The 24,199-nt window shown below is 39.0% G+C and overlaps 1 protein-coding gene across 1 annotated transcript; it reads right to left on the bottom strand.

Moving 5' to 3' along the window:
* Window positions 1-4,610: 4,610 nt before the first annotated feature.
* On the bottom strand, window positions 4,611-11,556 carry LOC116325003 (endonuclease domain-containing 1 protein-like). Its single transcript, XM_039614744.1, has 4 exons — window positions 11,244-11,556; window positions 10,401-10,653; window positions 6,451-6,747; window positions 4,611-5,104 (listed from the first exon to the last, which is right to left on the bottom strand). Exons 1-4 carry the CDS (start codon window positions 11,520-11,522, stop codon window positions 4,611-4,613), a joined length of 1,323 nt encoding a protein of 440 aa, XP_039470678.1. The 5' UTR covers window positions 11,523-11,556.
* Between the last annotated feature and the right edge of the window lie 12,643 nt (window positions 11,557-24,199).

The raw sequence follows: 24,199 nt of genomic DNA, 5'->3' as shown, positions 1-24,199 counted from the left end.
CTTTATTCTGCGAGGATAATAAGCATGTCAAACTGGAAAAGTTTGTCTCTCTGGAAATCTGAAAAGTTAGCTTAAGTAATCCAGACCAGTCTGTCTCTTAAAGCAACAGCACACAATTAACACAAAGGTACCAAGGAGGCGCAAAAAGGTTAGAAAGTTCCTCCTCCTATTTTTGTGAGCTTGAAGAAGGAGATTAAAATATGTTAAAAGGAACCCCGGCTATTAAGACATGTTTGCGCTAAAATATGCACTGTGCTTTCAATAATATATATGTGGTATTAAAATACGGCAACTGTTTTCCTTTTAAGCACATTTTATATAAAACCAATTACCAGTAGGTCGGCATTGTTATTTACTTCTCAATGCACTCTGGGTAGTGACGTCATACGGTTGCACCGCATCGAGTTCACAGTTAGCAGTGCACTGGAAATGGCTTCTGTTCAGCCTTTCCAGTTTGAACCAGAGCAAACCGAGAGCGAGGATGAAAATAGTCAATCAGTACTTAATTTAGATGAAGATGAAAACAATCCGTCACACGAGAGTGAGGGAAAACTACTGGTGTCTATGCGGCTACTGAGAGCGTTTGTTGTAAAGAGCTCAATTTTCGTAACCAGGTCGTAACCAGGTCACTAAGCAAGTTAATTAATACCGTTGCTACACTATAAAAACAGGCTAGCTGAACGAAAGCGCCTATACTAAGACAACCAATACATGTCATCCTCCCAGAATTCATTGTGTGCGAAAAACATGGCCGCTCCCACGGCTCCAAAATAGTTTTAAACAACAAAGATTTAATGAATAACAAAAAATTGTAGATATTCTCAAGTATGTTTTTATGTAGTGGAGATAATTTGTAACATATTTAGAGTAACTTGGTAATTACTTCCTTTTAAAGGAACTAATTACGAAATGTCCGTATCTTGATTGATCTTCATTTTGATTAAACAGAGATGAATTTCTGCATCACCCTGAATCCCAGACTGCTTTAATCTGTAAACACAGTGAACAATTTTCAGCCTTAATATCAATATAAAAAAAATCCGGTAATTTAATCAAAGTGAACTCTTTTCATCATGTCAAGAAAATCTGGTATGGTGATGGCCCAGAACAACACATAAAGTCCAAGTGTCCTGGGATGGAGTTAAATTCCTGTATTATCTGAATTGTGTCCCCTGGTTGTGTTACTATGGATAAAACTACACAGCACAACTTACTTCAGTCATCTCTGGCTGCAACATTAAACTGACATACACATTAATGCTCTCATTTCCTGTCCTAAACGTCTGTGGATCATGTTGAAGAGATATCAACAGAAATATTGCAATATTGTTGAGCAGTGCTTTTGTCTAATAGCACTTTGTACTACAAGATGGTCCAACCTCATTTTAAACCAGACATCCCAACATGCTCACTGGTGAAATTCTGCCCTCTTGTGGTGAAAGATAAGTTAATTTCTACCAAAAAATGATCATAAAAGTAACTTTAAATGAACAGGAAAAATAAAACATTGAGAAGAAATATCAAATTGTTATTACAAGTACATCTCTGCATAACATTGTAGCTTTATGAACATTAAAGAAAACAAAAAAGAAATATAGATTACATAAAAAAAATAATAACTTTATTGATATTGTTTTTTTAGTCTGTAACTGAAAAGATTTGAAGTGCATGTAGTCACAGTGAAGCCAAGCTCTACATACACTGGACATATTTCCCCGTTTTAGCTTTCGGGAGACTTTTGTTTGTCTCATTAACTCCGTCTCTCTCCTCCTTTCTCTTTGGCACTGTTAAATATTTTTCATTTTTTCTTCAGGCTTTGTTTTCTGCACTTCATTTCTCCTGCTCTGCGCTGTGTGTGTACATGCTTGGTGCAAAAAAAAAACAAAACAAACCCTGCCACCTACTGTAGTGGATGTGCAATTACAGTTTATTCTAGTACAGCAAAAAAAGCATCTTCGCCCTCGTGGACTGAGATTTCCCACCCCTGTGTTAAACTGTCAAAAGCATGTTTAATACATAAATTAATCAAATCATGTTTTGCCTTTAAAGTTCTATGCCATGGAATAAAGTCCTCTATTATTTTACAGTGGATTTGAGTTTAACATGTGCATACATCTACAGCAGGGGTGGCCAACTCCAGGCCTCGAGAGCCGCTGTCCTGCAGGTTTTAGATGCGTCCTTGATCCAACGCAGCTGATTTAAATGACTAAATTACCTCCTCAACATTTCTTGAAGTTCTCCAGAGGCCTGGTAATGAACTGATCATTTGATTCAGGTGTGTTGACCCTGGGTGTTATCTAAAGCCTGCAGGACACCGGCTCTCGAGGCCTGGAGTTGGCCACCCCTGATCTACAGTGTTTTTATTCTGCTAACAACATAATTACCTAGTACAGGGGTGGGCAATCTCTCAGTCCACGAGGCCGGTGTCCCTGCAGGTTTTAGATGTGTCCTCGAACCAACACAGCTGATTTAAATGGCGAAATTAGCTCCTCAACATGTCCTGAAATTCTCCAGAGGCCTGGTAACGAACTAATCATGTGATTCAGGTGTGTTGACCCAGGGTGAGATCTAAAACCTGCAAGGACACCGGCCCTCGTGGACTGAGATTGCCCACCCCTGACCTAGTAGATGAATATGTTGGACAATACATTTTGTCATCATAATGTTAAGATTTATAGCTCAGACAGAGCTGATCAATGGGGAATTGACAAAAGGCATCAAAGTCCTGTTCAGTGTTTTAGATGAATGTGAAGTTGAAATGTGCTCTCTCCCACAGAGGGGAAACTGTTGTGTTAAGGTTGTAACCATCAAGAAAGTGGTGGCCTGTCGGTGCAGTGGATCACATCTGGACTGTGTAAAAGGTGTATTTCCCTGACCTTGACTGGATTTCATTTGGCATTTAACTTTCATTGCAGCTCTGAGCGCTTTGCAAAAACAGAAAAAGACATTTTCTTTTTTTGCACCCCTCTTCTTCAGGGACTTCACTGGCTCCCTGTGAAATTCCAAACAGTATACAAGCTTCTTCTGTTCACCTGTACTGAGTGTGAGTGTGGATGAGGTGATGCTGCCCATTCTAACCACCTGAGGTCTGTCTGTTCACCTTCAAGGCCCTTTATAAGCTTGCTCCTCCTTACCTTTCTGACCTGTTAAACACTGCCTCTTCTGCCCGCTCACTTCAAGCCTCTTCTTCTATCCAACTTGTTGTGCCTTGTTTTGGCCTCAGCACCATGGGAAGCAGAGCTTTCAGTTGCTCTGCTCCCAGGCTGGGGAACTCTCTACCCCCAGATATAAGAAACACTGGTTCTCTCCCCCAGTTTAAATCTCAACTCAAAACCCATCTGTTCAATGCTGCATATTCACTGTGAACCGATTGTTTATTTTATCTCGTGTTTTTTAAATTATTGTTCTTTGTTTTGTCATTATTCTATTATGTGTTTTACTCCATTATTAAGTGTCCTTGGGTGTCTTGAAAGGCATTTTTAAATAACATTAATCATTATTATTATGATTTTTCTTTTCCATATGAAACAGTAATTGAGAAACTAAGGAGCTTTTATGTGAGGAAAAAAAAATCCACTATTGTTGAATAGTAACCAGCATCATAATTCTGTGTTTCTTAGTGATGTCATGAGAATCCAAACTAGGAAAACTGCCAATGCAGTAAAGGCATTCCTGGATAGAAGTTTCAGTTTCAAGTTTTATTGTCATGTACAGATAAACAGTGTAGCCACATTTACCCGTAATGAAACTCGTGCTTTACATGAACATATAGAAGTATGCAGTTATATTAAAGAAGATAACAATAATAACAATAATAATAATAAAATCATAAAGTATTAAATATTAAGAGAATTTAAGACAATTGTTTGGTATTTACAGTTTCGTATTTACAGTTGTGCAAAAACCTGTGCAGTGAGGATTTAAAGTGATTTAAAGTGGCAGTGTGTAGAGTCCAGTAGTTGTAGTGAGTGTGTAATGGTGTGTATAGAATGTAAACAGTTCAAAAGCCTGATGGCTTGTGAGTAGAAACTGTCTCTGTGTCTGCTAGTGCTGTCCATATTGATCCTGCATGGCTGGCAGTTCAGTCCTGGTGATGCCCTAGGATCTCACAGAGGGTGTGATCTCACCACCCTGTGCAAAGCTTTGCAGTCCAGAGCGTTACATCTGCCATACCTGGTTGTGATGCAGCCAGTAAGAATACTTTTAATGGTGCATCGGTAGAAGTTTGTAAGTATGCTGGAGTTCATGCTGAATCTTCTCAGGCGCTGCAAGACGAAGAGCCGCTGTCGTGCTGCTTTTGTGATAACACCAACATGGTGTGACCAACGCAGATGGTCGCTGATGTTGATGCCCAGGAATCTGAAGCAGCTGACTCTCTCCACCTCTGCTCCGTCGATGTGGATGGAGGTGCGGCCTCCTATCTGCAGTCTCTTGTAATCCACGATGAGCTCCTTGTTTTTGCTGATGTTAAGCAGCAGGTTGTTATCACAGCACCATGATGTCAGGGTTCTCACCTCTGCCCTGTATGCCATCACATCTTCATCACAATGCAGCTGATGATGGTGGTGTCATCTGCAAATGTGATGATAGTGTTGGAGCTGTGTGTTGCTTTACAGTGGGCTGAGCACACATCCCTGGGGGCCACCTGTGCTGAGTGTGAGTGTGGATGAGGTGATGCTGCCGATCCTAACCACCTGAGGTCTGTCTGTCAGGAAGTCCAGGATCCAGCTGCACAGGGAGGAGCTGATGTTCAGATCACGGAGTTTCATTCTGGATGATATGATGGTGTTGAAGGCGGAGCTATAGTCTATGAACAGCATCCGCACATATGTGTTTTTCTGGTCCAGGTGGCAGAGGGGAGTGTGAAGTGCAATTTCTATTGCATCGTCTGTAGATCTGTTTGGCATGTAGGCAAACTGGAGCGGATCAAGTGAAGCAGGGAGTAAGGATGTGATGTGAAGAAGGTGTTCAGCTCCATCAGGTAGAGAAGCAGTTACCTCCCTCAATCTGACGCTGTTTCCCTTGTAGTCTGTGATGGTCTTCAAACCACTCACATGTTCCTGGTGTATAAGACAAAATGCAACACCATCAGTCATGGATAGCCCTGTTTAAATGCTAACACAGATCACTTTGAGTTTAATGAGTGTGTACATCTGCTGTATTTTTATTCTGCTAGGAACATAATTACCAAGATGGATAAATACATTCTTTAGAATTCATTTCAAAATGTTATTGTTTGCTTTTAAAGTTTTAAATGGCCTGGCTCCTTCTTACCTGTCAGACCTTCTACACCGATACACTCCACAAAGGTCTCTCAGGTCAACTGACCAGTCACTCCTTGCTGTCCCCATGTCGAGACTGAAACACCAGGGGGGACTGAGCTTTTGCTGTTGTTCTGTTCCTTTCTTGAAGAAAGATTAAAAGAAATTGGTTCAAGAGACTTTTAAATGATCTGTTTTGTGCCCATTTTAATGAGTCAGTTCCTTTGGCCACTTAGGATCAGCAGCTATGTGAACATGTGTGACCAACACTTACACATGTGCTTAACAATCATTAATAAACTGGCTCCATTTTCATTGCACAAAGATCCTTCACTCAACATGATGTGAACTGTTCAGTGCTTCTGTTTCACAGTATAATATTTAGATTATTTCAACATGAAGGAAATGAAGACATAAAAAGAGCTTTGTTCATCAGCTGACTATAAACTGACAATCTTACAACATCTTATTTTCAATTTCACATTTTTAAAACTCTGGTGTAATGCATAATCTCAGTCTTTCAGGTTTTTTTCTTTACATCAAGCTTTTCATGCTGACAGTTTCTATTTAACTGTTTTTACATTTTTCAGTTTCAGCTCTTTTTACTGTTTCTTTGTGTTGTACACTAAGGTTAGAGCAGCGCTTACAATAAATCACACAGACACAGAGGTTACTATTTGTGTTTGCGCGCCTCCGAGGGCCAGCCAGGTTGTAGATTATATTTATTTCGAAACAGGGATGACCTTTAGATATGTATGGATGTAAGCACCATCATCTCATTAAACTATCCTTTTGAATATTTATTGAGTGTAAACCCTCCAAAGAGCATTCTTTCACCACCAAAATTTGATCACCTCATCTCTATATAATATGAAAAATATAATAAAATATTATACTTTATGAAAATAAAGGAAAATAGGCAGCTATTTATAAATGTATTATTTAACCCGTCCTGCAGCACACGGCTTTACGATGTTTTCATTTTTTTGAAGAAACTCGATGTCAGACTCAGATATGTTATATGTTTCTAAAATATAATTTTGCTTTAACTTAATGATAAAAACATTACAGTTGACAACTCAGTGTTTATTTCACTTCATTTACTTCACTTTTATCTTAACACATTTTAGTGACAAGTATTTGATGTTTTTATTTCAACCAAAAGCAGAAAGAGAATTGTTTTCCTTACATGTATTTTTAAAGAGACTCATTTTAGGCATCTTTAGCCTGTTTTGCAGGATCTTCTCCAGGTCTTCCAAGGACATCTGCTTCACATCATGGCCATGTTTGGTGTTTTTTTTCACAATGTCATCTTTACTGGTAGGATCATTTCTTCCCACTGCAGCACTAGCTTTCTGTTGAGTTGGGCAGCAGTAAGCAGTCCACATATACTCAGGTACGTGCACCCTTTTACTGATGACATGCTCTCCAGATTCATAAGGTATGGCCCCAGTGATAACATACATTGTCTCTTTGCAGAAGAAGTAGGAAAGTAATTCTGGTTAGGTCCAGCTTCGAACATTGGGCAGCAGTAAGCAGTCCAAAGGTACTCAGGAACAGTGAGAGGAGTAGGAATGTTTTGCTGCTATTATTTGCTGCTATTTCTATAATCATCATTACCATTTCATGTTAATAGTGATGTTGCATTCAGATGCATTCAGATGTTCAAATATATGGGTATTATATTAGTCTTTATTACAAGTCCAAGGAGAACCACTTTAAACTGTGGAGTTGAATCTATAATTTTAAATGTTTTAATGCTTCTATAATCTCAGTGTTTCTGTGTAGAGGGCAGAGACAGGAAACACGTCTGCAAGGCATGCTCTTGCAGAAGTGAAACTGAAAGCAGACTCTGAATGCAAGTACTGTGAGTAGGATATGAAACTTTTAGTAGAGGCTTTTGATTAAAAATTTATTCAGTAGATTACATATATAGTTCCAGTTAGGTTATTATATGTAAGGATGAGCCTCTGTTCGGTGAAAGGTCAGAAGTGTAACGGGTGAGATGTGAGAGCATTTAAGGGCGAGACACACATACAGACACATATAGTGAGAGAGGTCACGACACGCACGCAGTACACAGCATGCACGCCCCCGCACGCGCACACACACACAGACTCATTTAGTAGGTAAGAGTTTATAACTGCAAAGTCGAGGCGTACATGGTAGTCCAGGAAGTACACCAGATGTCCCAGAAGATAAGCGACAGCGAAGGCGGGCTGAGAGGAAGCACCTGGCGTCGACCCGAAGAAGATGTTTGTTTTAGACTATGTTAAGAGTCATTGTGGTTTTGGAGTGACGTATGCTTTGTTTAAATCTGCCTAGCAACAGAAAAGGGGGCTGTACTATCTTAACCCTATAAAACCGTTGTCTGAATATGGTAAAGCAGTTCAATACTGATTGGGTTGTTGAACTCACACATGTGTAATTCATTAAAATGCCGTCTAAATTGTACACGCCCGGATCAGTGCTTATTTATGGATTTATTTATGGATTCCTCTCTCAACATTTGAACCTTGACATTTGGGGGCATCGTCCGGTGAGAGGGGGTCTGTGGTGATTAGACGGGCAGATACGAGTCAGTGGTTGAAAGTGAGAGACAAGCCGGCTTATACAAAGGTAAGGCACATACCTGTTGAATTTTCCAAAGTGTGCCAGAATTGGACATGACAAATTAAAGTCTACTCACTGGAAACTACTGGTGAATGTCTGTTTTGATTTTGATGGTAATCTTATGAGCATGCTGGTTGAAGTAATGATGAGTTAAAGGTAAAAGTACTGGGTTCAAGTCCCAAAGAAAAGGAAAAGAATTAAAGTGAGTTCGAGTCTCACGTAGAAAGTAGGGAAATTGGTCATTTCTGTGGGTTCAAGTCCCGCTGGACATTGGATTTATCTTGTGATGGTCATTTTGTGGGTTCAAGTCCCCTATGTCCACAAAGGTAGATCTGCCTCAATCTTAATCCTGTTTTGGGCTTAGATTGTTGTTTCAAATTATTGTAAATTTGTCTAGAACGACAGCGGCGTCTGTTAAGAAGTGCATTTTCTCGGAGGTAACGCTCCCTCCTGGATAAAGATGTTTATCCTTGACCTAGCGGCGACTAAATGGGATAGTACGGTACGACAAACCGGGGAGAACTGGGGAACCTCCAAAATTGCTAGGGGTTCAAGTCCCCTATTCTTGCGCTTTTTTGGCTACCTGTAAATTAAGTTAGGTTTAGAAAATCTGGACAGAGCAGTTCGAGTCTGGTCTGGTGAATTGGTCGCAAAAAACCTGGGGTTTGCCCGTTCGAGTCGGTTATGGTAAATTTATCGAAATTTGTAGGAGCTAAGAGGCCTAAAAAACCTGTGCAGTTGTAATTAATAAGACGTCTCTGTGTAATATAAAATATGAGATCTATGAGTAAGATCAGTCTCTGTGTCAGCAATGCACAGCCGGATGTGCACTGATGGTGTGTAAATGCAAATGAGGAGCGGTGACGCAGAGAGAGGGTGGTTTCAGTTTCGAGAGTATTGAGCTTTATGACTATTGTTTGCCAATTTTGCTAAATGCCTATATTTAAGAGGCTGGTTTTGCTTATTACGAGAGTATAAATACAGTTTGAATATATGAGTGTGGATGTATAGTAAATGACTGAATTTTGATAGATGTATATATCGTGAGCCATAAATGCTGGTGTGTTTATTTTTCAGTTATGTGTGTGTGGTGAGAAGCTGTGAGAATGATGAGAGGTTTCAGTTTCTTTTTCTTTTGACTTGCTCTTTCTGATTATGGAAGGCATGTCCAAAATACGGATAGGAAAGTGTATTTTAAGTGATTTTAACTGTGTGAATGCGGTCAGTATTTGATTTGAGTGACTCTGCGTGATTTGTCTGAGTGAGAGAAAAGGCAGGGTGTGTGAGACGATTCATGGTGTCTGAAAGAGGTTAGAACGTTTAAAAAGTGTGTATGAAATAAAGGAGTGTGAAATATATTTCTTTTGTGATGTAAAATAGGATGTTTAAAGTTTGAAAGTGCTTTAATTGAAGAAACGCATGAGTGAGGTTATGAGAGGTTGAGTTTATTTTTTCTGATGGAAAACATATAAGTGTATACGCTACAAACTGACCTAAAGAAGGGTGAAGGGTGATGTGTGTGGAGAAGTGTTAGTTGTCCTGATGTTTGAAAGAGCTCTATTTAAATGTGTGTGAGTGAAATGAAGGTGTATTGTTTTTAAATCAAGATTTAGGAGAATCACTGATTGTTTGTAGACTGTGAAATTTAAGGGGAGACAGACTCTGCCTTTTGCCTGCAGAGTCTGCACAAACAGGAAGTGTGTGTGTGTGGGATAGGAAACGCATGCCCATAAATGGTAACTGAGTGTGTAAAGAGAGAACACAGAGAGACAGATGTGTTAAACTCGAGGGAGATGAAGCAAAACAGAGGTTTTAAGAATAAGAAATGAAAAGAATACTAATTCTATGCATTAGTGTGCCAATACAGGTGGACTTCTCTCAACATTGGAACCTTGAGTGCAGCGCCATAACAATAGATTAACAGAATTGGGAGAAAATAAGCCAGTCTTTGGCTCGAAATTGTGCAGCTTGATCTCTCACTTTGTCCCTGAAACTGAGAAGAAACTCAAAGGACAGTCAAGGACAGTCAATTTCCTGATGAAGACCGACAGAACACCGTGGACTTGAAGAATTAACTGAAGCTAAAAGCAGTGCAAGTGAAAGCAGTAACACTGACGACGACTGATGAGTCCAGCAGTATGAAAGATGCAACATGCATGCTGGTGAAGAACAGTGTGATGTGTCTGCTTGAAGGCACTGACTCTCATATTTGCCATGCTTGGAGCAATCTTGGAAGAAGAATACTGAAAGATCAAAACAGAGAAGAAACAGACTGTGTTTGCTGGAACTTTGAAGCCCGAACAGGACACTGTGAATGAAAAAGGACCAGTGAGAGGTGAACCTGGACGAGTTTGACTGCGAGAATATAGGATATAATTGGATTGGAAAAATTGAAGCCTGAACTCATGATTGTTTAGGGATGTCCACCACATCACAACAAAGAGGTAAACAATTCATTGATCTTGGGTTCATTATTCTCATAAGGCATGACTCCAGTGATAACATACATTTTTGATGTGCAGACTTTAAATCTCTCTGCCATCTCATTTTCCAAAGTGTTCCAGGGGCCACTATTGAACTTTTCCATTTGAGGAACAATATTTGTCAGGGTGAAGGTAGCCTCTTTGTTTTCTTTTGTCTGTTGGTGACCGCTGGGGGCGAGGTGGCCTCTGGAATAACCAGAGTGTTTATAGTCTTCATTAACTGCCTGGCTGTCCTTCACATTTTGGTCAGGATGTTTTTGGTACTCCATTCCTGTGTTAGAATTGACTGGCACCAGCTGAAATACAAGAAAGACAGACTTTTTATTTCTTTAGAAGCTACAAAGATTATTTATCATTCTTCATACTGTGTGTGCAAATAGTCTTTCAGTATGAGTTTGTGGGAATGTGTAACACTGAGAGCATACTGTCATACTGCACAGTCATGTCATTTTGAAATGTGAGAGAGCAAATAAAATCCTACAGCCTTTTTTAACCATCATTTTATTAAAGATCATCTAATTTTGTGTATGTGTTCTTCTTTATCCTGTCCTGTTATTTATTCAGTTATATTTGTGTTATTTAAGTTATTACATTATATGTGGTATAGTATGACAATATCTAAGGTAGGACAGGCAGGAGGAAAATAACTGCTTTAAATGTGTTGCATATTGTTTGAGGTGATGGAGAACAATGTGGCAGTAAAATACAGAGAATACACACTTCAACAAACAGTTAAAATCCAAACAGAGTCTGTAACTATTGTGCTTCATCCTCTCTAAGAAAACCATTTTTAAAATACACTGTAATAGACAATGTTCTTAAAAAAGAGCAGTTCAAACGCATGACTGTCCTTGAACATCACACAGTGATATTTTACACAGCTTACCCATGGTTCAATCATCCATTTTGGATTTTTGGGCCTAGGTCCACCTCCAGGACTGAGTATATACGCAGAGAACAATGGAATACGACGGTTTCTGTCATACAGGGTGGCAAAGTGGTATTGATTTTCATAGCGCTGACATAATGCCTGGTAGCCGTCTCCACTGATGCCCTGTGGTATCGTTTCTGCGTAGAAAAATGTAACGCATGGTTTAAAGTCAGTAGTGATCTCTCCATAGAAGAGAACACTGATAAACCTTAACAGTGATGAAAAAAACCCCATCCTTCCTTTGAGAGAGCTCTCACAGCAAAGTAGAAGGTAGACTGAACCTTTTTCCTGAAAATGAGGGTGGGAGTTAAATACTGTCAGCCTCTGGGTGGTGGCAGTGATGGTGGCTGGTACTAATGCAGATAGATAACCACACACAGGCTACTGTTTAACAAAGGACAGGGCAGTTGATTATCCAAAGTTTTTATCCTATAGTGTCTATAAATTTATGACAGTGTCATGTGTAAGCATTGTAACATAATGTTTTACATACAATCTTAAAGAATATGCAAACCATTTTAACTGTATGCCCAGCGAACTAGTACTGACCACTGACACATAGTTGCACCTGGTTGCAACTGAATGCAGAAAGCATTCAGACTTTTGAAACACACACACATAAATATATATAAACAACATTTGTTTGCCGGATAGGGGCAAACAATATTAATACGTTTGCCCCTATCTGGCTGCTTATTGTATTATGCAAATCATATCTGCTGAATAAGAAAATAAACTAATACAATACATGCTGATTTTACATAAACCTAAACTCAGGTGACAGTGTAGTGACCTGCGCGTATTCAAACGTTTTCTTATTTGCATGCACACGACCTGAGTGAGTGAGTGAATGAGTGTGTATGGGGCCCCATACTCAGCTGAAAACAAAAGGAGACAGAGCCTTCTGTTCAGAGGCCTCCAGACTCTGGAACTTTTCTCTCTTCCTTTCGATTTGAGATCAGTGGACTGATCTCTTTAAAATAATGAGATAAAAATAAATGTTTTAAATCTGCTTTCTAGTAATTTTTTCTTGGTTTTTTTTTTCATTGTTGGGTCTTGTGAAGCACTTTGTGATTTTATATCTTGAAGGCTGCTATATAAATAAACTTTTACTTACTTACTTACTTAATATATACAGTCTACTATACAGTTTAAAGTGTCATATCAAGTAAAAAGCAACTAAAGAAGAAACTAATGGAAAAGACAACAATTTCTTAACCCTGAGATGTATTTTTATTTTTCTATAGTTAATTTTTCAAATTTTTCATTTCTATTAAGTTTTAATGAACACCTTCTGTTTCTATACATAAGTTATTCAGTTCATTCTTTTATAAAAAAAATTATTTTACAATGAATGGTTACTTGTTTACTGCTATAGTTTAGGACACTGACATAGTATAGTCTCTGGTATAGTGCGTACACTGTTCACTGTTATAGTCTGCTCAGAGCGCCACGCTTCCACTGCTGTAGATATACTCATAGGACTCTGGAGATCTGTACATCTGTATATATGTAGCACATCTGTATATATTTAGCACATCTGTATATTTGTTCATAGTACATCTGTATTCTGCCCATCTGTATAGCAGTATAGAACATCTGTATGCTATACAGATCATCTGTATATCTGTACATATGTACAGTACATCTGTACATTTGTCTGTAGTCCATCTGTATATTTGGTCTCTCTGTACATAATCTGTTCATAACTATTCCCCCATTTATACTACTCTTATCTGTATATATCAGTATATCCGTGCATTTGCCTGTAGTACATCTGTATATTTGCTTAACTTAACTGTATAATTGCTCTTATTGCACTTCTGATTAGATGCAAACTGTATTTCGTTACACTGTATTTATACATGTGTAATGACAATAAAGTTGACTCCTAATCCTAAAGATACCACACATAAACAAATTCAAGTTATGTGTTGTTTATTCCACCATTAATGATTTTTTTTTCTTTTTACTTGAGCAAAAGAAATTTGTTTTCATTCATGTCAGTCTTATAACAAAGTCATGGAGTTGGCATCGACAGAAAAATGTCATTAAAATAAAATCATCATGAGAAAAGAACGCCTTTAAATTTCATCCAGTAAACAAAAAGAACTGATCATCCTGCAGAGTGTAGTCAGCTGCTTTGCCTACATGACAGATAAATAGACAAAGAAGCCAGTTGAAAAATGACACTTCGGGTGTGAATGGAACAACTGAAAACCTCTTATCTACTTTTGACCACATTTGCCTGTGAACTCACAGTAGACACAGTATCTACTCTGTAAGAAAATGAACTGATTAAATGCTGCTCATGCATGGCTGGAGGCTGAGGTCAGTTTAAAGTGACATCACTACAGAGATATTTCCATCACATATCCTGATGCTCTCTAAGAACTGATGAGGCAGCTTAAAGTTTCAGTCAAAAACAAGACTATAATTTAGGAGGACAGTCTGAAGCACCCAGGCTGGATACAGTAGCTGTGAAAGGCGCTGAAGAATTTGTGATCATCATCAGCTGGAAATTAAACTGTGTGTTGGAACTTCATGTGAAGCTGTCTGTTCTTTTCTTTCCTGTCCTCATATGTGTCCAGTTCGGCCTCATATGTGTCATGGCTTACTTGCTGTACGGTCAACAAATATGCATCATCAGGGTCACATTTGTGGAGGGTGGTGTCATTTAGTGAACTGACCATTAAACATGATATGTGTTAATATTATAATAATACAGTAAATTCAGCAGTAGTGTGTGTTTTGTTAGGATTAGTATAAGCTTCAGGGATCTCTGTGGTTATTAAAGAAACCTTGCTCACCGTGTGTTGTTTAACAGTTCTGTTTAGAGAAAAGGTTACTAAAGGAACCTTATTGAAAATATTTTACTTTAGTCCAAAATGTAACAATCATAATACAGGGAGTGCAGAATTATTAGGCAAATGAGTATTTTGTCCACATCATCCTCTTCATGCATGTTGTCTTACTCCAAGCTGTATAGGCTCGAAAGCCTACTACCAATTAAGCATATTAGGTGATGTGCATCTCTGTAATGAGAAGGGGTGTGGTCTAATGACATCAACACCCTATATCAGGTGTGCATAATTATTAGGCAACTTCCTTTCCTTTGGCAAAATGGGTCAAAAGAAGGACTTGACAGGCTCAGAAAAGTCAAAAATAGTGAGATATCTTGCAGAGGGATGCAGCAGTCTTAAAATTGCAAAGCTTCTGAAGCGTGATCATCGAACAATCAAGCGTTCATTCAAAATAGTCAACAGGGTCGCAAGAAGCGTGTGGAAAACCAAGGCGCAAAATAACTGCCCATGAACTGAGAAAAGTCAAGCGTGCAGCTGCCAAGATGCCACTTGCCACCAGTTTGGCCATATTTCAGAGCTGCAACATCACTGGAGTGCCCAAAAGCACAAGGTGTGCAATACTCAGAGACATGGCCAAGGTAAGAAAGGCTGAAAGACGACCACCACTGAACAAGACACACAAGCTGAAACGTCAAGACTGGGCCAAGAAATATCTCAAGACTGATTTTTCTAAGGTTTTATGGACTGATGAAATGAGAGTGAGTCTTGATGGGCCAGATGGATGGGCCCGTGGCTGGATTGGTAAAGGGCAGAGAGCTCCAGTCCGACTCAGACGCCAGCAAGGTGGAGGTGGAGTACTGGTTTGGGCTGGTATCATCAAAGATGAGCTTGTGGGGCCTTTTCGGGTTGAGGATGGAGTCAAGCTCAACTCCCAGTCCTACTGCCAGTTTCTGGAAGACACCTTCTTCAAGCAGTGGTACAGGAAGAAGTCTGCATCCTTCAAGAAAAACATGATTTTCATGCAGGACAATGCTTCATCACACGCGTCCAAGTACTCCACAGCGTGGCTGGCAAGAAAGGGTATAAAGAAGAAAAACTAATGACATGGCCTCCTTGTTCACCTGATCTGAACCCCATTGAGAACCTGTGGTCCATCATCAAATGTGAGATTTACAAGGAGGGAAAACAGTACACCTCTCTGAACAGTGTCTGGGAGGCTGTGGTTGCTGCTGCACGCAATGTTGATGGTGAACAGATCAAAACACTGACAGAATCCATGGATGGCAGGCTTTTGAGTGTCCTTGCAAAGAAAGGTGGCTATATTGGTCGCTGATTTGTTTTTGTTTTGTTTTTGAATGTCAGAAATGTATATTTGTGAATGTGGAGATGTTATATTGGTTTCACCGGTAAAATAAATAATTGAAATGGGTATATATTTGTTTTTGTTAAGTTGCCTAATAATTCTGCACAGTAATAGTCACCTGCACACAGATATCCCCTAAAATAGCTAAAACTAAAGACAAACTAAAACTACTTTCAAAACATTCAGCTTTGATATTAATGAGTTTTTGGGTTCATTGAGAACATGGTTGTTGTTCAATAATAAAATTATTCCTCAAAAATACAACTTGCCTAATAATTCTGCACTCCCTGTACTGACAGAAAGAGTACAGATATGTTCTGCTGAGGCCTAGCTTCTGGCAGACAGATTAGTGTTGCAGTTATTTAAAAAAGTCAAAAGACTTGTAGAAGTTTCTTAGTCCCTCAAATAGATCGTTTCATCCTTCTGCTCACCTGTCAGTAAAATCAACCAAACACAGAGTTAGTGTGAACACGCTGTTAGCTTTAATATTTCCTGCTTTAGACTAACCTATGAAGAAATGTAATGGGAAACCTCCACACTACAATATTTGTAGAAGACGGGTCCAAATGTCAGTTGATAATAGCAAAATCCATTACCTCGTCACATGATCTCAGCACAGCCAGTGGAAGAGATCCTTCTTTAACATTATTATTTATTTATAGTGTATATCATTTAATCTGTCAGACTTCTGCATTATCAAGTTTATTTTTAAAGCCCTGCTAATAACACAACTTGATCTGTAAACGAGTTAAAGATTACAGTCACCAACAACTTTACAGTGCAAATACATGCAAATATCTACCACATGGTAGCAACTCAGTGTATTTAGGCATGTGGGCATGGTCAAGGCAACCTGCTGAAACTCATCCAAGCATCAGAATGGGGATGAAATGAGATTGAATTGACTTTGAACATGTTTGTTGGTGCCAGACAAACTGATTGGACCTCATGGGGCTTTAAACACAACCATCTCCAGGATTTACAGAGAATGATGCTGTCAGCTAAGAACAGGAAACTATTCACACAGGTTCACTGAAACTGGACGGCTGAATGTTGCCTGGTGTGATGAGTTGTTTTTTCTGGGGCGACACTCATATGGTAGGCAGGTGATGTAAACAACATGAACGCATAGATCCATCCTGCCTTGTATCAACAGCTCAGGCTGCAGGTGGTGGTGATGGTGTGGGGAATATTTTCTTGGCACATTTTTTAAAGAACTGAGCATCGTTTAAATGTCACAGCCTACCTGAGTATTGTTGCTGCCCATCTCCATCCCAGTATGGCCACACTGCACCCATCTTCTGATGACTGCTTCCACCAAGATAACGCGCCATGTCAAAAAAACTCAATCTCAAACTAGTTTCTCAAACATGGCAATGAGCTGACTGTACTCACATGGCCTCCACGGTCACCAGATCTCAGACCTTTATGATGTGGTAAAAGGGAGATTCACATCAGAGTTGTGCAGCTGACAAATCTGAAACAACTCTGTGACATCATGCCAATATGGACCAAAGGCTCTGAAGCATGTTTCCAGCACAGCGCCGGACAAACGGAGAAAACTTTAACTGGAAACTAAATAATTTTGAGTAAAACCAGTAAACACTGTATCAGGTAGGAAAGAAAAACACCCACACTCTCCACAGGTCCTGCTGTTTGTTTTCTCCTATTTACTGGATTTTATGATAAATACTTTTTTGTTGTCTCTTTGTTTCTAGAAGCTTTAGAAATATTTCCTTTGTTACTGATTTGCTAGACAATAAAACACTGGCCATACGAGACAATCGAATAAAAGTTATTTAAACTAAAATACTGTTTTGAAACAATTTACCTCACGCTCAGTGGATGAAATATTCCCAATAAAGACATAATCCACACTAAACAACATCAGCAGACAACAAGCTGTTATGGCATCACGTGACTTTGACATTTACTTTTATTTTTGAGATGTTTTACAATCAAATCTGTTACATACAATATAGAGTTGGTGTGATTTTTGTTTTGTTTTATCCTCTGGACAATGAAAATCCTTCTACACCTGGTATAACACAATAATCAATGGAAAGAGATTCACATTCTTCAAGACCTGATATTGCTGTTGATCATACAGGTGACGGTTGTTGTGATTTGGTGGTATATCAAAAACATTGAAATTACTTATCATTATTTTGTTTAAGAAACATTCTGATAAAGAAACAATGCAAAAAAACCCCCAGAAAATTAACACAATCAGAAAAATACATTTTCAGTTTTTATTTAGTCAATTATTGCTAAAAACCAGGAACTTTCTGATCATCTCAAATATAAAAAGTCTGTCACAAATCAAGAAAAGATTTAAAAATAATCTTTAGTATCTTTAGAGAAATGAAGCTTTAAAAACTGAGATGAACTGATGGATGATCACTTTTCATGTCATTTTTTACTAGTCTACTACTTTTAACATGAAAAAGTATAAAACAAAGACATTTTACCTTCAGTAATAAGTATCTTGGTTAATGGAGCTTCTTTACTTTTTGTTCCATAAGATAATTATTTTATGACTTTTATCGTTTTAACTTAAAATCTCACAGATTTTAGCACTGCCACCATATACACCAAGCCCAACAAGGAATGACCAAGTGCTACCGGCAGAGACTCTGTGGAGGAGAGTCATGGTTCGAGTGCTTTCAGAGACGCTGTAGAAGGACAGAGAAGTCCAATTAACTGAACCCTTTTTAAAACGATTCAGGAACACTCCAATTCTCGAGGACTGTGGACCTTTAATGAAAGTGCTGCAGTTGCGTTGTCTAAATTCATAACCACCACTGAAACACTCCAACGCCCATGAATTGCTATTGTGTCCAAAAAGACTCTCTCTTCCTGATCTGCTTATGTGTTTGTAAGATAATGCTATAAAAACATCATCCCCGCTCCACTCCACCTCCCAGTAACAAGGTCCTGTGAAACTCTCTCTGCTCAACACCTGAGGCCAGTCAGTGAATCTATCAGTGTGATTATACTTAGCTGTTTGAGTATGACTATATTTTACTTTTAAGCCAGGCCCAAGCACAACACGCTGGTGTGCTGTGTTTGGGTTAAATGTGATTTCACATTTATATTTTAGGAATTCAGCTCTGGTCTTGGGCTCTGACTCAAAGTGTGAAACATTCCCTTGAGTTTCTTTCACAGAGGTTATGGTCCATTCAACATTGTCCTGCAGTTTCTCTCTGGTCTCTGACACAGCTGCTGTCACATCCTCGGTGTAGCTCCCAGGATGAATATTGATGCTGGCTGAGTCTGGAGCTTCACTGAGACGTGACAGCAAGGCGTAGTTGTGTAGAAACTGGGTGGGATCCTCTGTGTGAGAGAGCTGCTCCAGCTCAGCTTTTCTCCTCCTCAGCTCAGAGATCTCCTGCTGCAGGACCTTCAAGCTTTTCTCTTTCTCTTTAATTTTCTTCTCGATGTTCTGCTGTCTCTCTTTGAGCTCTCTCTGCTTGTCGTGCATCTCTGCTGCAGTAGGGACTGTGTCGTGGCCTTTATGTTCATCCATTGTGCAAAGAATGCAGATACACTGCTGATCAGTGCGACAGAAGATCTTCATCACCTCATTGTGGCGTGAGCAGATGATCTCCTGGAGCTTCTGGGAGGGGTCCACCAGCTTGTGTTTCTTTAATGCTGCTACTTCATAATGAGGCTGGAGGTGCTGCTCACAGTAAGAGACCAGACACTGCAGACAGGACTTGACAGCTTTCAGCTTTGTCTCAGTGCAGAAATCACAGCTCACATCTTCATGTTCAGCATGACAGAGATCAGCTTTAGCAGCTTGGAGTCCAGTCTTCTTTGTTTCCTCCACTAAATCTGCTATCACGGTGTTTCTCACCAGCGCAGGCCTCGGTGTGAAGGTCTGTCTGCACTGAGGACAGCTGTGGGTTTCCTTCTGATCCTCTTCATCCCAGTAGCTTTTAACACAGTTCATACAGTAGCTGTGTCCACAGGGAATAGTCACCGGATCCTTCAGGAGATCCAAACAGATCGAACAGCAGAGTTTGTCTCGGTTCACCTGGTTTTCTCGCTGCGCCATTTCCGGGATGCTAAATGCAACTTAGCTCGTTGTCGCCTCAATAATCCAACTCGTTTCAAACACTCAACGTCGGTTGGAAGAACACAGGAAAGCTTTATTCCTTTATTCTGCGTGGATAATAAGCAGGTCAAACTCACAAGGCTTCTTGCTGGATGATATAAAACTGGAGACGTTTGACTGTCTGGAAATCTGAAAGTTAGCTTAAGTAATCCAGCGAGGGGTGACCTCTTAAAGCAACAGCACACAATTAACGCAAATGTACAAAGGCCTTTTTACGCCGAAGAAGCGCAAAGTTCTACGGAAGCGTAGAGCTGCCACCCAGGCAAAAGAAAAATAGAAGTATATCACGTTATAACGTGAAAACTTTATTGTTCTAACAAGATACTTTTCATATTTGTACAATATACTTTTCACGTTTGAACAACATACTATCACGTTATTACAATATACATAATTATCACGTCCGTACAATATAATCATCACGTTCGTACAATATTGTACGAACGTGATAAAGTTTTCACGTTATAACATATCTTTTATTGTTCGAGCATGATATATTGCCGTAAAACATAGTGAAGTGGGTGACAGTGCAGATCAGAGTGCGAGAAAATGGCACGTTTATTGGAATTAATTAAGTTCTATTTTATGCTTGGATTGAGGCATGGGGAGAGTTTGCTGTTATTGAGCAGTTTGGACAGTATTGTGATAAGCATGCGGACACTTAGAAGAAACCTAAAACGCATGGGACTGTACAGGAGAAAGAATGAGTCCGATCCGATTGAGGTGGCAGGATTTCTTATTGATCAACTGGAGGGACACGGGAGGCTCCATGGATATGTAACAGGGTCATAAATCACATTGTTATAATTGCACAAAATGTGTTTTAAACCCCCAAACCGTTCCTTTTATACCTGACCTTTAGGACCTCCAAGCCTGTAGTTATGTCAGTTAGAGCCCCTCCTCATCCTTTTCTTCTTCTTCTTTGGTGCAGCCTTATAAATACAGTGTACCCTTTGCCTCTCCCTTTTCTACAATTCCCTGTGGGAGAGGTTGGTGTAATTTCTTTCCCAACACTGTAAAACGCTCATATAATGCATATTTGGCCACCTGGATGTTTCTGATTGTGATTTTAGTTCAATTATTGTCATTATTAAGCCTGTTTTTTGTTAGACGTTACAAGTGTGTAGTATGTATGTATCATAAATGTGTTTAAGGACCATAAATGCTAGCATGGATATATATATACTTCTTGCTAGCTTGGAAGTTGTGGTGGGTTGAGCTAACCCTCTTCCCCACTGTTTGTATTTGGTTGTAGGAGCTGGAGTGGGCAAATTATTTACTTGGAGGCCTTTCTTTCTTTTACTGTTTTTATCAGGTATGTCGGATTTCATGTTGTTGTTTTTGTTTTATCAAATATGTTACGTGTAAATGCATATTTTATGTTTAATGTAATAATAAATGCCAGCCCTTTTCTACAATTCCCCTGTGGGAGAGGAGCTGGAGTGGGCAAATTATTTACTTGGAGGCCTTTCTTTCTTTTACTGTTTTTATCAGACACAACGCAGAAACACACCGGTTACAGATACAAACTACACCACCTGAACTGCATTCAGGCAGGTTATGTTGTCACGCAGAGTACTGTGAGACATTTACTGAAATATCTTGACCCTTACGGTGTTGAGCAACGGCGCAGAAATCGCCTAATGCGACGCGTATGTAAATCCTGGACCAAATTTCATGTGGCATGTTGACTCCTATGACAAACTCAAGCCTTTTGGAATCTGTATAAATGGAGCTATTGATGGCTTTTCGAGAGTTATGATTTGGCTTCATGCCTATTCAACAAACAATGATCCCAAAGTCATTGCTGGATATTTCATAGCAGAAGTTGAAAAGAGGATGGGAACACCTGCTAGGATTCACTCTGATTTGGGAACAGAAAATGTCATAATGGCGGAGATGCAACGATTCTTGCGATGGACTATGGATCAGAACGTCAGAAACTGTTTTATTACTGGATCCAGCAATCACAATCAGCGTATTGAAGGCTGGTGGGCCTTTCTGAGACGACATCATGCTCAGCACTGGATAAATCGTCTCCAGGAACTAAAAGACCATGACTGCTTTTCTGGATGTTTTTGGACAAGCAGCTCATATTGTTTACGTGCCTGAACGTCATCGAGGTATGTAACCATGTTTATATTCTTTTAATGAGTCATTGTGTGTGTGTGTGTGTGTGTGTGTGTGTGTGTGTGTGTGTTAGAGAGAAAGAGAGACACGGAGAGAGAATAAAAAGTTTGCTTTAACACCCATCATGCACGTAAACCATCCCTATTATCACTGTGTTCAGGATATGAAAAAATGCATATTTAACTGACCAGAAACATAAAATCACACTGTCTAAAACAATTCACGTTTAATAACTTTAAATTTTCCACAGTATCACGTGTCTATCACTGTTATTCTTGTTGTTGAGTATTTTTGATAAACTCTGTTTTTCTGACTGTCACTGTGTGGTGCTTTTGGGTAACATGTTGAGCCAAGAGAAATGTGTTCTTTTACTGATATGAGATTTTTTAATTTTTAATATTTAATAGGAAGAGCTGCAGCAAGTTGCACATATGTGGAACACCCACATAATACGCAGAAGCAGAAATGCAGTTGCTCCAAGTGGACGTCCGATTCTCATGTACACCATCCCTCATCTCTTTGGAGGGCAGGATCATTTGAAAGAGGTTTCTCGGGAGGCAGTGGATGCTTGTAAACAAGAATGCCAACAGAGAGGACCTTATACCTGTGATGAAACTGTTTTCAGCTTGTGTTGCCTTATAATGTCAGAGAACTTCTTACTTCCACCAAGCACAGCAGATGAATCCATTGAACTGTATCTCTTCCTGAGAGCCTATATACCGAAGGACTTATAAACCTTAATATAATTGGGTTTGGGACTTTTTACGCACATATTTTTTGGTACAATGTTTTATTTGTGCAATAAACAATAGAAAAGACAATCATTATTATTTTGTTCGGATTTTTGGTTCAAGATAGTAGCAAGCAAGCATGTCTAAATATATTTAACCAAATCTGTGTACTCCAGTGAAGAATCAAAATTAAAGCAGGTCCTTGTATTAGTATTGCATTTCTTTTTTTAATATTTTGACTGAGACATTTATGCAAAAAACAGGTGTTTGCTTCCCATCTAAAGAAAACATTTGACACCTGTTTATTAATTGAAATGAGAACATTGAAGTAAATGCTTGAATACGCAAAATGTTTTAAAAATAAATCAGTAGAAAGACGTGCATTGAATAATCTCAACCTTTTGGCATTTCCAATTATTTTTTAACTGAATTTCTATTATATTTGATTTCTGTTTTAAGACTGTTGAAAAAACATTTTTTAAACTGCTGATCCTATACATTCTCATTCATGAAATATTGTTTTCAATTTTACTGAACACATTGTGCAACTGCTATTCACCCACGAACAGTTTGTTGTAAACTGGCAAATATAAAAATTCTGCATTATTTAATAATTAACAAACACTGTTAGATGTTAACCTCCCTTTTATTTGTGTTCAAGGAGAAGAAAACACGGACTCTTGATAAACACTACAAAACTTAACTTATGTGCCAATTTTCTGTGTCTTTTATTCCAGTCAACTATTGCATCAAACACATTGCCTTCCAAAGTTATTCCCTTAAAATATGTTCTAAACAAATGACTGGTGGAAAGGTAAAAAAAGATACTTTCAAATAATTAATATTAAATCTTTTGAATTATTACTAAACAAAACATCCCCTCTAGCAGACATCTTGTATCCTACAAAACTGTACCACATACCTGTGGAAACGACCTTGACACATGATAAGAACTCTGTAATTATAAGCATAGTTCACCTCTTGCTGCTAACCATATGAACTGATTAAACATAATTAGTTAGCATTTAAACTAGTAAAACTTTTAAGTATGAAAATTTAAACTGAAATTTACATTTTTCATGGTGGAAACAAATTGATGTTATCCACAATTTTTAAAAATAAATTCAAATATGAAAAAAAAAGTTTTGGGGGGGGTTACTAATAAAACACTTCCCTTAAATTTAAGCTCTTTCTTTTTTTATACAATGATGTGTTCCCTGTTTGTGGGTTTAACAAACTGTATAGCTTCATAGCCCCTCATTGTTAGTGGAAACCTTTCATTCTTTGGTTTAAACATGATGGACTTTAATCAAGCTATGCTGAACTCATAAGAGCTTTTAGCAGCCAAAACATTGTCCAGTTCATTTCGTAGTTCTGGGTAGGACGTGTATGTCCATGGTAGTTCCAGAAGAGGGCCGCATGTGTGTGCCACAGGTCGTCGTGCCAGTCCATCCACAAGCGTGAACAGTACCTCAGCCTTGTCAACACAGATGACATCTGACCCAGTAAGAAACCTGAACATCCTTCTGACCCCTGTATCGTCAAGTCCTCTGATGTACTGGTGCAGAAATCTGAAGCTCTGCTTCTCTGCTTGAGTGGTGGGAGAGGCAGTAAGCAACTTCAAAAGCTTTCTCGTTGTTGGCTTTTATCTTCATACATTTGTAGGACATCTTGTGGGCTTTGAAAAGCTTCTTTTAGGAAGTGGCTTGCAACTAAGGACATTTTCTCTGCGGCATATGCTGGTTTTTGGATTAATTGTTTGT

Source organism: Oreochromis aureus, linkage group 7, assembly GCF_013358895.1.
Source record: "Oreochromis aureus strain Israel breed Guangdong linkage group 7, ZZ_aureus, whole genome shotgun sequence".
Lineage (NCBI taxonomy): Eukaryota > Metazoa > Chordata > Actinopteri > Cichliformes > Cichlidae > Oreochromis > Oreochromis aureus.
The sequence above is the reverse complement of the archived record's forward strand: the minus strand, read 5'-3'. Positions and strand labels throughout refer to the sequence as shown.

Excerpts from the sequence above, each read along its gene's own strand:
- LOC116325003 (XM_039614744.1), bottom strand. The coding sequence starts at position 11,522 with ATGGGGTTTTTTTCATCACTGTTAAGGTTTATCAGTGTTCTCTTCTAT. Across the intron at positions 10,654-11,243 it reads AATGGATGATTGAACCATGG|CTGGTGCCAGTCAATTCTAA; the intron begins GTAAGCTGTGTA and ends CTTGTATTTCAG. Across the intron at positions 5,105-6,450 it reads GAGTCTCTTTAAAAATACAT|GGCTATCCATGACTGATGGT; the intron begins GTAAGGAAAACA and ends GCATTTAAACAG.